Source organism: Pholis gunnellus, assembly GCF_910591455.1.
Source record: "Pholis gunnellus genome assembly, chromosome: 9".
Classification (NCBI taxonomy): Eukaryota; Metazoa; Chordata; class Actinopteri; order Perciformes; family Pholidae; genus Pholis; species Pholis gunnellus.
In genome coordinates, this window is record NC_136535.1 from 1,743,225 (window position 1) to 1,760,834 (window position 17,610).

Genomic DNA, 17,610 nt, shown 5'->3' on the forward strand with positions numbered 1-17,610 from the left:
ACAGACAGACAGACAGACAGACAGACACACACACACACACACACACACACACACACAGAAAATAAACTGGCAAAGACAAAGTTCTTTACAAGGGCAACTTGTGAAGTACCCAAAAAGCTAATTTAGTTAAAAAGTAAATGTATCTCTTTGGGTTTAAACACTTCTCACATTTCACTGTGAAGTTTCTGATGGAGCTGAAATGCCATGATGGTCTATAGAAACCACATGAACACAGGATAATGCACTCGCTCACCACTACAGGGACCAGGGATCATAGCCTGCTCACTTTTCCTTCAGCTTGACCTCGAGCAGAGTTGGCATTGATTGTGGGTGGGAAGCCAGTGTGGGATCGCGGCTGTGTCGCTACATTATGGCTCTGCTAAAGGGGCTGGACCCATGGAGCATATCATGTGTGTGTGCCATGCCCTGTTCAGGGTAGGGAGGCCATGTCCCACCAGTGAATAAACTTGTGACAACACCGGCATTACCGATTTCACCAATATCTGTAGAGCGCTTACTGGGATCTCTAACATTGGGCGTCTGCGGGTCTGGTGTCTGTGGGTGTGTGAGTCTGGTGTCTGTGGGTCTGGTGTCTGTGGGTCTGGTGTCTGTGGGTGTGTGGGTCTGGTGTCTGTGGCTCTGGTGTCTGTGGGTCTGGGTGTGTGGGTCTGGTGTCTGTGGGTCTGGTGTCTGTGGGTCTGGGTCTGTGGGTCTGGTGTCTGTGGGTCTGGTGTCTGTGGGTGTGTGGGTCTGGTGTCTGTGGGTCTGGTGTCTGTGGGTCTGGGTCTGTGGGTCTGGTGTCTGTGGGTCTGGTGTCTGTGGGTGTGTGGGTCTGGTGTCTGTGGGTCTGGGTCTGTGGGTCTGGTGTCTGTGGGTCTGGGTGTGTGGGTCTGGTGTCTGTGGGTCTGGTGTCTGTGGGTCTGGGTCTGTGGGTCTGGTGTCTGTGGGTGTGTGGGTCTGGTGTCTGTGGGTCTGGGTCTGTGGGTCTGGTGTCTGTGGGTCTGGGTCTGTGGGTCTGGTGTCTGTGGGTGTGTGGGTCTGGTGTCTGTGGGTCTGGTGTCTGTGGGTGTGTGGGTCTGGTGTCTGTGGGTCTGGGTCTGTGGGTCTGGGTCTGTGGGTCTGGTGTCTGTGGGTCTGGGTCTGTGGGTCTGGGTCTGTGGGTCTGGTGTCTGTGGGTCTGGTGTCTGTGGGTCTGGGTCTGTGGGTCTGGTGTCTGTGGGTGTGTGGGTCTGGTGTCTGTGGGTCTGGGTCTGTGGGTCTGGTGTCTGTGGGTCTGGGTCTGTGGGTCTGGTGTCTGTGGGTCTGGGTCTGTGGGTCTGGCCTCTCCTCGCTGCTGCAACCGCTCCGAGCTCTGCACACCTTCATACCAAAAGTTGGCAGTTTGCCTCATTAATGTGATCAGATTCCCTATTAGCCTTTGGTTAAAACTGATATATTGCCAAGTAGGCACTTTTGCTTTTCGCTTTGACATCAATAGGCCTTCTTGTCCTTCAACTCTCTCACATCCTGTGTCAAGTGTGTTAAATGTGACAGCAGCAGGCAGCAGACAGACTCAGTCACTTCTCCTCTCTGTAACAGCACTCGGAATGTATTGTAAATGAATGCCAGTATTCATATAGCGAGTTGACAATACTGTATCTTAATAGGGCCATGCTACTAAAGCAGCAAGGATGAGTGGACCAGACACATGTAGAATACAACCAACACACTGTCACATGACTGATCATGAGAAGAGGATGATTTTCCCATCAGGACTGAAGTGGACTGCAGTAGGAGTGTGTGATGTGTCCAGTGAGAGCACATGAGGACATCTGTCTCCCTCTCAACGACTGGGAGTGTCCCTCCCCGGCCGCTCTCTGCCTGCTGCAGACCACATGCTGGACTGAAGAGCCCAGAAGCTCCGCCCCCCACCGCTGCCTCACAGAGCGCTATGTACATGTCACATGTCCAAATTGCACCAAATTTGACAAAGCACTCCGTTGGAACCCCAGCAATACACCCACCAAGTGTGACGTAGATCAGATGAGAGAAGAGATTCCTTGCTACGTAGTTAGATATAACATGACATGAAAAACACCTCTGGGTCCTGCCATGATAGAGGCTTCAGATCTGTCGCAGCAGCCTTACCTTCCTCTTCTTGAAGGCCTGTCTGGACAGGTATCCCCTGCAGGCAGCCTGGAACAGAGAAATGTTCCTCCTGGTCTGAACGTCTCGCTGCTCCTCCAGTCTGGACAGAGTCCCCGCTCTGAAGAACACCTGCAGGAGGAGAGGGAGAGTTTAGACACATGGTAAGTAGACTTCACACATAGATGTCACGTACAAATGCAAAGAAATGTCAGTTACAGAGAAATAGGGCTGCACCTGTCCATTATTTCAGTAATCCAGTATTCTAGTGATTATTCCATCGATTAATCAAGTAATCAGATGAAAAATACTTCTGCTTTGTTAGGGCACACCAGTAAATATACAAAAGAGGAAAATATAAAGAACAGCAGCAAGCAGTAAAAAGTATTTTAGCCACCTATAAAAGTGTCTATATCAGTTTAAGTCTACGCTATATATAGAATATTTTCTAATGGGAACTAAACTGAAAATGAAACTATACTGTTTTAGTTAAGTAACTTTGACACAGCATAGATGTGTTTCACTTTCAGTTCAGTATACTCTTGACAGACTGTGAGTGCTTTGTCTACTGCCGTCCAGCGTGATCATGAATGGGAGGACGAGGCTCCCCGGTGTTCTGACAGGGCTGCAGCCTGGTTGTGTTTTTGTGTCACAGAGAGCAAAGCTGAGTCATTTAAAAATAGTTTCATTTTGATGAGAAGCCGCGCAGATACTGTGTCAAAAGAAGAACAAGAGGTGTCGAGGGCTCAGCAGTGTGTACGTCCTGTGTTGTTAATGTGTATATCATGTGTTTTCAAGAAATGTGGACTTTTGGACTGAACAAACTGATAGAATATGTATTCATACGGGCATAGAAAGAAGGATGAACAAAGATACAGAGCGTGCGATCACTTTTCATGTCAACACACACAAAACAGATGATTGTTTTTTTCCACAGTGACAGCGGAGGCCACTAAAAACACTGCGGCCATTAAAATTTACGATTAAAACATGAACATAACCATTTAGAAGAATTGAACTAAAGTGACGTGCTGTAGCCTGAAGTCAAACCTTCCTCCTGGTCTGCATGGACTGAAAGCAGTCACACGCAGCGTAATCACACGCAGCAAGGGAGATTGCTGCAGAGGCGGGTGTCATTGTTTTTTGAGTCTCTGCCTCAGACAGACAACCTCTCATGGCCGTTTTTATTTGGTTCTGATAGCTGAACCCGAGCTCTGTTCCACAACAGAGACCGGAATCACCAGACTGAAGGAGGGGTTTCCAGATCCTGCAGGAACTCGCTTCACTGGTAGGAAATTCATATCATGGAAATTCTGTCAAACCACTAGAAGCAAGCCCCCAATAAAAGCACAGACACTGATGGATGTGGAGATTATTAAGACTAGTATTGATCAATAATAATAGCCCATGTGTTGTGTTTAATGCCACAGAAGAGGGATGGATCTCTCGTCGATGTCTGACAGCACCTGTCCTCTCATACACGTCTTTCTTTCTCTGATAACGTATCCTCAGACAATCATTCTCTTACACATGAGCAAATGTACGGCTTCTGCTGCTTTCATCCACAGTTTTTAAAGAAAAGGCCTCCACCAGCACACATGTAATTAACTGTTGACAAAACGACTAGTAGGAGAGTGTTTTACTTCTCAAACGTTCTTTTGGGCGTAGTTACTCTCTAATGAGACCAGGGTGTAGGATTGGTAGGAAACGTCTGCTGCTCCTCGACATGCTGGGATGAGAAATGTTGTGAACAGCAACACTCTGCAGCAAGAGTGAGTGGGAGTACAGCCCCTCATATCACAACTATCAGAAGCTCGGGGTTGTGTTTAATGACTCAGAGGTATGCAGCAATAAGTTGAGCCAGAGGTAACTCAACCAGCGGTAAATTGGCAGCCAGAGGTGTGAGGTTCGCCTGGATCAAAAGGAATGTTAGCAGTAGGTGAAGTTAGCCAGGCTCAGCTTAAAGCATGTCCACCATAAAGGTTTCTGCATAGAGGAAGCTGTGACCCTGTGTAGGAAGAGCACTGCCACTCCCACAATGAATTGAACATGATGGACTGTGATATTGATGTTTTAAATGCGTGCTTCGCTCACAAAACTCTGCATATCAAATCTAGCACGACCTTGATTTAACCTTTTACCATTCCTGTAAGACTAGCCTTAGACAGCTATCCAAGGCATGCCAAGAGTAAACTGAAAGCTGCTTTTGAACCATTTGGAGGACATCCATGGATCTGTTCTCTTTTAAAAAGCAATCCTTAGTTTTTTGTCCATCAGTCAGAATCACTGCTATACGAAGACTCATCAGCACAATCGTTTGCAAGTGGCTCTGTCTTTACACAAAAGAAGAGGGCCGGCCCAGCTTTCAACGAGGACTCTCAATGGACTCTCTTAAAGATGGCAGCAGTGGACAAGGCATAGTTGTGTAGTTCTCAAGGGTTTAATTACGGGTAAAAGGTTTTGGAACAATCGTATCTCTATTGTGTTTCTAGGAGACGCACTGTGAATAAGGATCAATCCTATTTACGTGCAAAGATTTGTACAGGACTCTTAATTTAAATTTCAAAGTTCAATAAAAATATCTAGTGCCTAAAATCAATGAATAATCATGACAAATAATCGTGATCTCAATACCGATCAAATAATCATTTTGGCCACAAGTTCACCAGGTTACAAGGTTCATTCAGTGTGATTGTTCAACAGGATTGTGGAACGAAATGCGGATTGTTTTGCTACAAAAACACACAAAAAACAAACACAAATCTAAATATCATACAGCATGTGGAGGGAGGAGGATATCTTTAGAAGTCTCACAGCCAGAGGAAACAAGCTGCTCTGAAGTCTGGAGGTTCAGCAGCTGATACTTGTGTATCTCTTTCCAGATGACATCAGGGTGAACAGGTTGTGTCTTTAGATATCCTTCAGCTCCTCACAGGCTCCTCTTGTCACCAATACCACTGATGCTCAGTAGATGGTACCACTGATGTTCTGGGTGCTTTAAATCACCCTCTGTAGAGCCTCCTGTCCTGAGCCGTACACATCCCATGTTAGTTTGTAATCTTTCCAGTCAGGATGCTTTCTATTGCTCCTCTGTAAAAGTTAACAAGAACTTGGCACAGGAATCTGGCCTTCTTAAGCTTCCTCAAGAGATGCAGCCGTTTATTTTTTGAACCAGGATGGAGATAAGTGATGACCATGTCACGTTGTTTGTGATGCTGTTTCCCAGAAACTTTAAACTGTTCACTTGCTCCACCTCAGCTCCAAATGTTGTTAGATTTACTTTTTCTACAATCAGATTACTGATACGCGGAAATAAGTCAAATTGGCAATTTTAGATGTTTTACTTTCAACTTCCTTTTGTTCTTGTGCAAATTATTTTATTAGACATTTAACATTTGAGAACATTAACTTCTTCATTAACGTATCTCAAAAATGCATTTTGCAGAGATATTTTACATACAATAAAAATCGTCAGTATGGAAACTCAAGTGCCACACTGGAACTAATATCGAAACATTTCAAATGATAGCCAGGTCTCATAAGGAGGCTGGTATTTTGTTGTATACATGACGATTAGAGAAGAACAAGTGACTGCTGTGGGCAGACGAAGTGAAGCCAGCCGGGGAGGAGATAACACATCTGGCTAACATGAACGCTGCGCTCCTTGGAGACCTTTTAGTCAGTGCAGGGATGCTTTAATGATATCAGGCAGAGAGCCACGTACAAGTTGGCAGTGAACCACAGGGGCAGTTTGGCAGTGAGAGGTGGGTCGTCTGGCAGCCTGGAGGAGATGCAGCCACCTGCACAGTCCTCACTTCATGTGTCATCATGGGTGACACTTTCCTTTTGGGTGATAATCATTCTCACAACAAAGCTACGCTATTACACTGTTGTGTTATTCTTTCCAGCTAAATAAAAGGTGCATGTGGAAGAGAGCAAACATTTTTGACCGCAGGGAAAATGTAGTTTTTCAAAAACTAAATGCCAACAAATATGTATTGAAGCAGAACATTTCATTAAATAAGAACATGGAACATTCTTTTTCAATAAATTACATTTAAATCTATCTTTCTTTTTCTGTACAATTTTGTTTTTCTTAAAGCAATATCGTCAGTTTGGGAATTTTAATATTGCCAAACCTTATTAACTGCAATGTAAACTGGATAACAAGTCTACTGAAGGGACACCATGCAACCTTCATCTACTGAAGGAGAAGATAATGTAATGCTGGTGTATTACTCATATGCTATTCTCCACTTTGATGCAGCTCATTTATTCATTATTCAAAATGATTCCCACACTGCATGAGGTACACAGTGAGATTAGATAGAGTAAGTGGCCCAGTGAGTGGGATGGCTGGACCTGTGTGTGTCTCGTCTGCCAGTTAAACTAATGTGAAACAACAGGCATTAGTAATATAACCAACACCACGGAACAAAAAAGTTCTGAATTGAAACTTTTTTCTGAACTTGGGAGAAGTAGCGGGCCAAATACAGACTGACACACAGCAACACTAAGGCAAGGTTAAACTCTGCAATATCTGCCAAGAAACTTCTCTAATTGACAGCTCAAGGCGCTCACTGTTCTTTATTCCACAGACATTCACAGATCTAATTAACAAAACCATCAGCCTGTCTCTTTCCTTGTGATTAGCTAGTTTTTTTATATCAAAGAGTTGGAGTCTGGCAGTGTCTGACTGCTGCTTGGCAAGGGTCACAGATACAGAGAGCCAGAAGGATCCGCTCCTCCCCATAACAACAGAACGCAGCAGGACTACTGAAGGTGAGAATGGAAAACTCGTCACCGCACAGGGACAAAACAGCCCTGACTTCTCCATGCCCACCACACATTATGCCAGAAAGGGAGCCGAGTAGAATGGAAAACGCTTTGTAATTGCCTAATTGAGGGCGTCACAGAGTGAAAAGACGTTGGGACTCGAAGCCCAGACTCCTTGATGGCAACATAAAAGATGCAACTGCCAGAAATGTTTGGTCAGTGCGAGCTGCCACAGCTAGAACCTGATTTGATGCGACGTGTGGAGTATTTCACGTCAGTTTAAGGGCTTCCTGCAAAGAAGCTGGCAACTGCTTCAAAGTAATAACGGCAATAGAAAGTGTTGTTTTCTGAAAATAAATGAAAAACATACAGACTTTGTGGATGCTGATTGGTAAATGTAAGGGCAAAATTGTCAGGGGAGAATTCTCAGCTGTAAGTTTGTACCTGTATGCATTTCTAGGGTTGAAGGTTACGGTTCTAAAAATGATTCAACTAGGGTAGAAGTTGAAGCCAGCGAAGTGAAGAGACTCAATGAAAACCAGCATTCAAATAATTGCCAGCATATACAAAAAAAGGCCAGTTCCTAATAAAGAACATTGAGGTGGAATTGCATATTCTACATCCCACCAGTACTACAACGTCATGCATACTACTCTGCTGCTTTCTTTTGTTAAACAGAAATACTTTAGAATACTTTTTATTCCCTACTTCATTTCAGTTCATACTCAACACTTCCTGCACATGTTTCATATTGAAAGCCGAGCATGACAGTGAGGTATTACGTCCTTTGAGTCGCCCGTTGTGAATTGTGTGCTGCATTCAGCCTCCGTCTGTCTCTATGCTTCATCACAAGGTTGTAGAGTAAAGGAAAACGTGCTGGCATACGTCTGGTTTTCTCTTATTGTGGTGATATGAATGTCATTGATGGTGCTGGTAGGTTATGGTGGAACACCTATCATCAGGGCTTTTGCAGAGGGAACTAAATATAAACGTGACAGTGCACGGAGGAGAGACTGTACAAGAGGGCAGTTACTACCAGTTCATTGATCTGATGTATTGATCTCAGCATGTCCTTGTGTTAAAAATTGTTATTATCAATATTAAATGTATTTATTTATAGATGTACAGACGTACGAATCTGTGCAGGGAGGTTCACTGACCACATCTAACATCTAACACAGAAAGCAAAGTCGGCAAAGTAGATACGATTGTAATGCCATCAGAAAAACAGCATCAACAGAACATGACAAGCAAAGCAGTACAGAAAACAGGGAGATGTCTTAAGACCATATGATCAAAAATATACTTATAGTAACAAGCCTTTCAAATGAAGGCTTCACTCTGCAGTTCATTAGAGCGGCAGCGTTATGGAAGCAGCCCTTACATGAAGAATGGAATGAAAAGTGTGCATGCTTGTGACTCCACTCACCCTGCTCAGCCCCATGTGGTAGCTGCTCTTCTCCAGCTCCAAGGACTCCAGCAGCTCCTCCACCGCCTGCAAACAGCAGAACAAGCAGTCAGCAGGCAGACGGACACAATCAAGCCTTACCTCCACGCCATCAGGAGAACAAGGCCAAGTTACAAACGCTTGTGCATTTTGAAAGCAATCCATCACACTGTTTATGACAAACTCAGAACCTCATTCAGTGAGCCTGAACGACTCCGAAGCTCTTTTGTTCCAGCAGCAGTCAGATCTGTTTAACGCTCAATTTCAGATGTGGTTTATAGATGTAGCATCTTTCTGCTGTTTATCATGTGTCATGTTATTCATTTGTCGTACTGTTTTCTATTTGTTGTGTACTATGAATATTATGTCTATTGTTTGTTGTCTGCATGAGTTGATTTGGTGGAAAATCATCTCCTCTCCATTTTAAAGGTGGAACCTCACAAACACTGTCAAGTAGCTTAATGAGATGTGAAGCATTTTTGGTCTGAGCTCTACGACTAATAAAAGTCTGGATATCTCATCTCTGCTGCTTTGGTGTTTTGTGCAGCATGTTACCATCTCCTGTGAGTCTGTTGTTGAGATATCTCACTCTGTTCAAGGTTTTATAACAGCAAGACTTAATAATACTACTTATGCAACTTTACATGTCAGGTTCCACAGAGGCTGGAGCCTCTAAGGGACAGGACGCTGACGGGAATGGTGGAAAACATGGTGGATTTCCTCTCTGCTGTTTGCCTGGTTGGTCTGAAAAGCTCTTGGCAGGTACACCATCTGGCGGCTAACATCATGGCTACATCACGCTCTATTAAGAGGAACTGACAGAACTGGGCCGTCAGCAGCAGAAAGGCAGGGTTCTCTCAGACGGGCTCAGCTTACCAAAATGATCTTTCTCTGAAAACCCAATTCTTTCATATTATTCCTCCGTCTCAGACCGCCTCCTTTCAGCCATCGCCCTTGCTTTCTTTCTTCTCCACTGTTGGGTCCCCGCTCCCCAGAGCACTGGCTACCATTAGTTCTGTCTGACTGGGCTGTCCTCTCTAAGCTCATCTCCAATCTCATGAGCCACTTTACTGCCAGTGTTGTGCTAAAGAGAGGAGAGCTTGATTTCACTTAATGAATCCAGTTAAATCTTCTCTGCTATTCATTTCAATGTACTTTGTGTACTCCACTTTTAACCGACATGCACAAATTCAGCAAATCGGGTGTTTAGTCACAAAAAAACTGAAAAACCCCAAAACATTCTTTACCTTCTAAGACAAGATTGTAGAGATGTTTTTCCTCCAGCAGCCCCCCCCCCCCCCCCCACTCATAAAGGCTACTCACACCTTTGTGCAAGGCTGCTATAAACTGCCTGAGCAGAATATAGAGAAGGCATTAATCATATACTCAGGGTTTCTAAACTGTTCTGCCTCCTATACAAAGGAATGGAAAGATAATGAGACAAGAAAAGAAAGTGGAAAGAGACAAGGGAATGGGAGGGGGGAGAGAGAGAGAGAGAGAGAGAGAGAGAGAGAGACGGAAAGACAGAGCTCTTCCACTGCCGGTAATTAATCAGTACAGTAGCCGTATGCTGCCAGCCTGTGCAATCATAATTAATTACACACAAGAGCGCTCTTGGAACAGGAAGAGGACAGCGGAGAGAGGAGAGCGGGAGGAATGAAGGGATTCTGTTCACACAGGGAGATTAGAATGTAGAGGGCAAGCTGAGAAATACTTTATCTCCAGACTTTAGAGTTTCAACCTTCTACCAATCTGACATCATCACGGTTATGTTTATTACTGGAGAACAAAGCCACAGAAGACATGTGATTCATCATCAAAATCAACATACAGTGATACTGTGTCACAACGTGAGCTCATCTTTGAAACTATGTTTTACTAAAAACCTCTGACCTGGATTTAATGTCCTCATGAATCGTTAGTGTTTTCTGTGAGAACAAACTGCAGAGAAAATGGTGTTTTTGGTGATTTTACATCATTTATGATTATTATTGATCTTCACATATTTAAAAAAAAGTCAAAATAACCATTTATTTTTCAAATGGTGTATTTTGGAAAAAAAACAACTAAAAACTTTGTTCAGCTCTCAGCTGCTAAAAGAACGAGCTCTGCTTCTATGGGAGGATTAACACGAACAGAACTGAACAAGTCATTCACGTACCTACAAAAGAACTGCACGGATGAGTCACACTAGAAAATAACTACAAATCACTCACCTCAGTAATATACAGACAAGCTGTGCACCACTGACCATGTGCTTACATTTATTTTCATGTTCGATTTCTTTATTTGTTTGTTCAATTTGTTTTCATCTTTCTTTTTTTTATTGGAATATTCTTCTGTGAGTGTCTGTTGCTGTAAATAGAAATACAGAGTGAACACATTGGAACAAAAAATATATTCAGCACATAGATCCCAAACAAAGCATCTTTCATTTAAAAACACAAAGAAACTGAACGTTCATTTGTCTGATGCCATGGTATGTTACATGGCAGATGTAGGTGAATAGATAGGTCAATAGGGTCACGTAGAAGGTACCAAGAGCCCTCCATGTACTGGACGTATGCAGTATATGTAGCGTCATGCTTTATAGCTTTCATTTCTTTTCATGTGTAAACCTAAAACAGAAGTATTGTGTGTATCAAAGCCTGATATCTCTTCTTCCCCTTTCCCTACATTGCTTGTCAGCAACCGGTCATATGGTAACTTAGGAGGCAGTTTGGTCTTGTGTGCTCCGCAACACTTGTTTGAATGAAAGCTCAGCTGCTGTTACTTGCTGCTGGTGTTCTCTGTTTTGGAGCAAGAAAATAACGGGAGTAACAGGCAAACCAGCTATAAAAGTGACGCATTTTATTTTGAAATTCAGGTGCTGTGCAGTGGATCAAATGTATGTGGATGTGGTTCAAGTGGATTTCAAAAAGTAACTGATAAATATTAGGAAAGGTATCTGGTACATATTTAAAGGAACCTTAAACCAACTTAATAGTGTTAGTTTGAGAAGATAAGTTGGTGTGGTGTTTTGTTACCTGCTGGGGCAAAATTAGTAGGTTTCACTGTCCGTAAACTAACAGAATAAGAATTGTAATAAGACTGTAGATTGTAAACCTGCCTGAAAAACATCTTGATACATTTTTGCCATACTACCTCCCCTTCCCACATATTGCCCCAAATACTTACCAGAGCACCAAATGTGGATTAATCCACTGCTGTAAATAGTAAATACACTCTTGCCTCCCGTTTGGGTAAGATCTGATAAAAACTACAGTGACCAGCTGTTTTAGGAAGTTCTTGAGCCTCCTTCAGGAGGAAAGAGAGAGCTCAGAGCCACTGACAAGGTAGAGGGACTGACTAGCACTTATTGGTTTTAGTCTTTTTGTTGACTAAATTATTATTAAAAATATAATAAAAAATAAATAAAAACTACAACAACCAAATCATACTTGTGTGTAAATTCTTTTAACATCTTAAGTTTCCATCATATGAACAGTCACTACCCAGCCACACACTCACCCTCTTCTCATCTGTGACAATGTAGTGGCGGCCATGCTTCTTGGTGAGATGTGGTGCCAGGACATCAAAGCGCCTGCGGAACTCAGAAAACACCATGTGGTCTGGGTACCCTGGAGGCAGGGAGAGAGCAGACCAGAGAGGACAGCACAGAAACATGAAACACTGAGCTTAGAGGAGCGTCTGCAGCACGTGGAGAGCCAACAACGTGTCCATGGTCAACTATTATTTATAGGAAACATACAACCCTTCAACAGACTTAATAGCAAACAAATGTGGTAAAGGTGGAAATGAGCTGAAGCTTTTAGAGAAGCAGGAACAGTTAGAACGATATAAAAGTATACACTTTTGAATGAAGACTTCATTTGTCCTCAGCTATGGTCAGGTTATCAGAATCCTTTCAGATACTCTCCCGAAGTTAAATTCTTCACTGGATTAAAATGATGAGATTACTGTAACTTCTGTATCAGACAGTAGATCTGAGATCAAAGTTGAATGCTCTCTGTTAGAATACACCAGTTTTAAGGACTACTCTACCCTAACCCTTTCAAAACATAGGCCACTATCCTTTATGTCACCGCACTGATCCTGTGATGTTCACCGCAGTGATTTAATATTAAACTTCTATGAAGTTGGGAGATTCGTAAGAGACGACAGTCAAAATCAAACTAACAGAGGTCCTACTATTCGGACTTTTAACGCTGAGTAAGACAGTAAGTTGTATTTCTATATCACCACAACAAAACGATTCAGAGGTGTACACATAATACATGGCTGATAAGGTGTTGAAAGGTCAGAAATGCAAACCAAAGTTTTCCAATCAAAGATGGGGAGTGAAACTTCAGTTTTATAAGAATTGTAAGAAGTCAAACAGAATCCAGTTTTTGATGGCAGACTTTCAGGATAAGATGACACATAAAACGGTGTGTCATCGGCATAACAATGGTTGAAATGACCTACACAACAGCAAAAGGAAGGCAGATACAAACTGAATAAAACCGGGCCAAATACTGAGCCCTGTGGTCCCCCCACAAGTCATAAGAGTCCAGAATAAAGAAAGTTACCAACAGATACTCTGTTCCATAGGTGGGATGAAAATCAATTCACAGCAGTTCCATTTCAGTCAGTCCACACCTCTAGTATTGACCAAGCTACAAGATTCATCAGATCCGATATTTCCCATCATGCAACATAATACGTCTATTCCTTAGACCTTACTGCCTGTAAAGATGAATATATTTTGTATTGTATACCATTAGTTTGTAACACAGGTCCCATCCCAGATAACTGACATCACTATGACATCATTATTTCATCTGACATGAAAACTAGCAGAAAACTGTTTTCAGAGAATAAGTAGTACTCCTCAGTTAACTCACAATTTTCATGTAAAATAGTTCTTATTTCATTCATATTAAAGTTTTCAAAAGAGCTTTATTACCTTGCCTGTAGATGCGCAGTGCATCCAGCAGCTTGGAGCCTCGGAGCTGAGCTCTCAGGAGGCTCACGTCCAAAGTCATGAGGCCTGAGTCCGGGCTCTCTCCATGCGTCACACGGGGCTCACCTCCACCACCCACTGCCTCTGCTTTGGGCAGCAGGCAGTGGACGAAGTGAACCCTGGAACGACGCACCATATCAATGAGAGCATCCTAAAGACAGAGAGGAGGGGGCTCAGATATCAGCTTCTGCTTGGTGATAGAACAACAGCTTCATGTTCCTTCTCGTAGCTTCATAACGTTCTCTTCACTTTGTGGCAGTCAGCCATCTGTATGCAACCTACAGGAGCTGAATGAAAACTTGCGCGCACACACACACAGGTGTTGTCAATTACTCTGGCTGATTAGACCTCTAGTCAGGTTTAAGTTAGGTGGAGCTACGCTGGGACATACAATACCGTTCAAAAGTTTGGGGTCACTTAGAAATGTCCTTATTTCTCAAAGAAAAGCACTGTTTCTTTCAATGAAGATAACATTAAATTAATCAGAAATACACTCTATACATTGTTAATGTGGTTAATGACTATTCTAGGTGGAAACGTCTGGTTTTTAATGAAATATCTACATAGGAGTATAGAGGCCCATTTCCAGCAACTATCACTCCAGTGTTCTAATCGCCTTAGAAGACTAATTGATGATTAGAAAACCCTTGTGCAAATATGTTAGCACAGCTGAAAACAGTTATAAGCTATAAAACTGGCTTTCCTTTGAGCTAGTTGAGTATCTGGAGCATCACATGTGTGGGTTGGATTATACTCTCAACATGGCCAGAAAAAGAGAACTTTCATGTGAAACTCGCCGTCTATTCTTGTTCTTAGAAATGAAGCTATTCCATGAGAGAAATTGCGAAGAAACTGAAAATTGACATGAAATTGTCTGGGTGACCCCAAACTTTTGAACGGTAGTGTATAAGTCACCAAGTTCTCGGCACTGACTACAATTACCGGCCAACAGTCAAATTACAGTTCACATCTATGTCTGTCCAAAGTGTCATCACTTCATTATTTTATCCATTAGACATTTGTGTGACATTGTCATAGTTAGCATGTCCATGTACAACAAAAGCAACAGACGGGTAAAGAAATGTCAATAAATGCAGTCCACAACATAAATACAAAGACCTGTGTGTGGACTAGGGGTGAGCAGGGGCTTTACAAATGCAGTTAGGATGTCCTTAGTGGAATACAAAACCTCTTTAAATGCTTACAAACTATTTCTAAAATGGCATATTTTGTTATACTTACAGTATATTGTTGCGTTTATGAAACATGACACATGAACATTTGAGATTTCTGTGGATAAAAGTAAGGGAAGCAGCAGTTGAAGGTTTTCTCTCCTGATAGAGTCCAACATCAAAGCTTAGGACGTCAGCTGATATGAGGACACATTCAAATCATTCTTCAAACATTCTTTAGCACAGGTGGAGACAAAATGGGATTGTTCTAATCTAGACAGTGTACAAACTGTGTTGACACGGTTTCAAACAGTGACTAGGAATCAGTATTTAACATGGATAAGCCATATCCAGCAAATATTCAGTATCTGAATACCCAGAACTAAAATCACAGAACCTCCTCACAGATGTTAAGGGTTTGAAACCCAAGTGTGCACTGAGTTGATTTTTTTAAAATATCAAAACAGTAAGCTAAGAAGTCTGTGGACTGGTGGAGCTGGATGATGTACCACTAGCAGGGCCTCGGGTGGATGGAAGAATCCAGGTCATAGGCGCATTTTGAGGAAACTCTAAACCTGCATCAAGGCAGCTTGTGGTGTTACATTACCTACACTATTTAATACAATTTTCCTTAAAGGAAATTGTACTTAACGAAATCTAAATAATTTAGAGGAAGGACGTCTTGCCCAAAACGTCTTTGTGGCAACATTAAGTCACATTGGAGAGCTGTTCCAGTCCGTCCTTTTTACCATTTCAATAATTTCACCATTTAACACTGTAAACTAAGTTTACCGTTGACCTGACTAGTAGGGCTTTTGATGAATGAAGTACACGTTTGAATCCCCATCTGCTCCACTTACCACCTGGAGTTTGACCTGGATACACAGGCTCTTCTTCTTGACAGCGGCCACGCCTGTGGTGAAGGTCTTCCTCATGCTGGTGGCTCGTCGCAGGGCAAGCTGGGAGCTGCCCTCCAGACCAGCGATGGAGCCAGACAACACCGTGGCCCCGCTGGCCCGGCCCATAAACAGCCCACTGATGTTTTTCCTGTGGTGGTGGAGGGATGAAGTGCATTTGTATGCATGTACGTGACACATGCACATGATAGCTGAATTCATTTCTATTTTTCAAACAAATGATCTGAAGTGTCTGTTTTGCTTTGAGGAATTGAAGCCGTACAATTGACATCAGAAGAAATGCGGAAAATGCTTGTGAATTAAAAAGAAGAGCATATAAAGGGACAAGCAACTTAAAATGACAGATGCTGAGGTGAGGAATTCAATCAATTCTAAGATGACTTGGATGATTATAGTTTAGCTTTATCATTTGTAATAAACATTTGTGAAACTGATTATAAATCTCCAAGCTATTTATTGTCTAAGTTGGATCTAAGTTCATGAATGTATTAAAGTTCTACATACAGGATTTAGAGCCTTAATGCAGCTTAACACATCTATTATCTACGTGAATATAGAGGAGTAATGTCTTTCAGTGCATGTTAGTGCATGTGAACGTTAGTTTAACATTAGTTCTTAAAATGATAAATACTGAATTATGGTTTACAAATAATTCCATTCAGCTCCATTGTATCAGGGTGAAAGCAGAAATCTCAGAGACGGATATCTCAAAACCTGGAAAAATAGAACCACAAGTATCTGCATGGATAGATACCACGACAGTAGAATGAAAGAGTGTTTTCTTTTTGTAATTTGGCTGAACTCCTCTAATTATTTACTCTTAAATTCACAAGTAATTTCTCAAATAAAGATGGTTATGACATGGGCTTCAGTGTCCAGGAATCGTCTGGAGCACAGAAAGAGTTTGGTTTCACTCCTTCAGTTTGCTCCATTTAAAGAGATAACAAAAACACGACAGCTCACTTTTGGAAACACATTTGAACACATGGATGTGCAGCATATAAACAGAGCAGCACTGACTACTAATCCCCACTAACTCTAAAAAGTGGATGTTGCTTGTGTGTGAGTGGTCGTACTTCTGGGAGTCCTGCAGCAGAGTGGCAGCGTTCTGGGCGGCAGGGTTGTGCTTGGCGTGGCTCAACCAGCCCTGGGCGTTGTACTCCACCCAGTCTGTCCCGTGGCTGTGGCCCAACAGGAAGAGGTGGGGCTTCTCTCCTCGCAGCAGCAGACCGGCTCCTGCAACACACAGGAAACATTCCCTCCACGAGGTCAGGAGTATGATCGGGCTGTCTGTTGTTACAGGAGCCTACTGTTGAGGTCTCACCTTTGTTCTCTCCCTGTGCAGAGCCGTAGTAGCTGAAGAGTCTCTCCAGCATGGTTTCCTCTGATCCTCCAGGCTGAACAGCCTCCTCCTCCATCAGCCACAGGAGGCCTCGAGCCTCATCCGTCCTGGCCAGAGTCCGGACCTGTGACAGAAAGCAACACTCAGAGATGGGCCCTGTTTGTTCCTTCAAAAACACTTTGACCTTAAGATCATGAGACAACGTGCAGGTAAAAAATAGATATTACATTGTGTCGTACATTTAAAAAAAAAATGCTTTTTGCTCAAAAAACAAGAAAATAGATTAAAGCCAACACTGCAAGTCAACATTATATTTCACCGTTTATTCTTTTTCTGCCTTTTAAGATGGTCACATTGGGCCCTGACCAATCAGAGCTCTGAGGGGAGAGGGAGACACTGCTCGAGAGAGATGGTGACTTTTGTCACTTGTTATGGATTGCACTGATGGCTCTTTTTTACTTGGTTTCTGGGGGAAGATATGTGACCAAAAATATTTCTCTTGTTTTCACTACATTTTGACTACATTCATTTGCTTTGTTTACAATTTGTAATTTCGAAAATCCCCCAAAAAGTTTAAGATGGTATCATTGAATGTATAATGAACGTATCATTGACGTATTAACAGGACGTGAGCATCGCACTAGTTCCCTCCACAAAAAGCCAATGGGATGTTTCCATTGGATTGTACCGCACTAGTGTTCCAAGTGTTATGCTTTTATGAAAGAGTGAACATCACTGAAGATGAGTCTGTGTCATGGTGTTTGACGTTCTGTACATGACCACAGATAACGGAGTTGGAAACATTATTGACTTGTTCGCTTGAATTT

At 42.6% G+C, this 17,610-nt stretch overlaps 1 protein-coding gene across 10 annotated transcripts in view; it reads right to left on the reverse strand.

Annotated features, from left to right (window-relative positions):
* The window catches only part of myo18ab (myosin XVIIIA b), a 138,339-nt gene that overhangs the window by 60,433 nt on the left and 60,296 nt on the right, over nt 1-17,610 (reverse strand). For 9 of the 10 annotated variants that reach the window (XM_079166144.1, XM_079166143.1, XM_079166136.1 and 6 more), the window contains 7 exons: nt 16,766-16,907; nt 16,518-16,677; nt 15,385-15,571; nt 13,296-13,503; nt 11,858-11,967; nt 8,330-8,395; nt 2,128-2,256 (listed from right to left, as the gene is read on the reverse strand). In XM_079166144.1, the coding sequence (XP_079022270.1) occupies nt 2,128-2,256; nt 8,330-8,395; nt 11,858-11,967; nt 13,296-13,503; nt 15,385-15,571; nt 16,518-16,677; nt 16,766-16,907 (1,002 nt within the window). The remainder of the gene's footprint in view (nt 1-2,127; nt 2,257-8,329; nt 8,396-11,857; nt 11,968-13,295; nt 13,504-15,384; nt 15,572-16,517; nt 16,678-16,765; nt 16,908-17,610) is intronic. The other variant, XM_079166137.1, reaches the window with a different exon arrangement.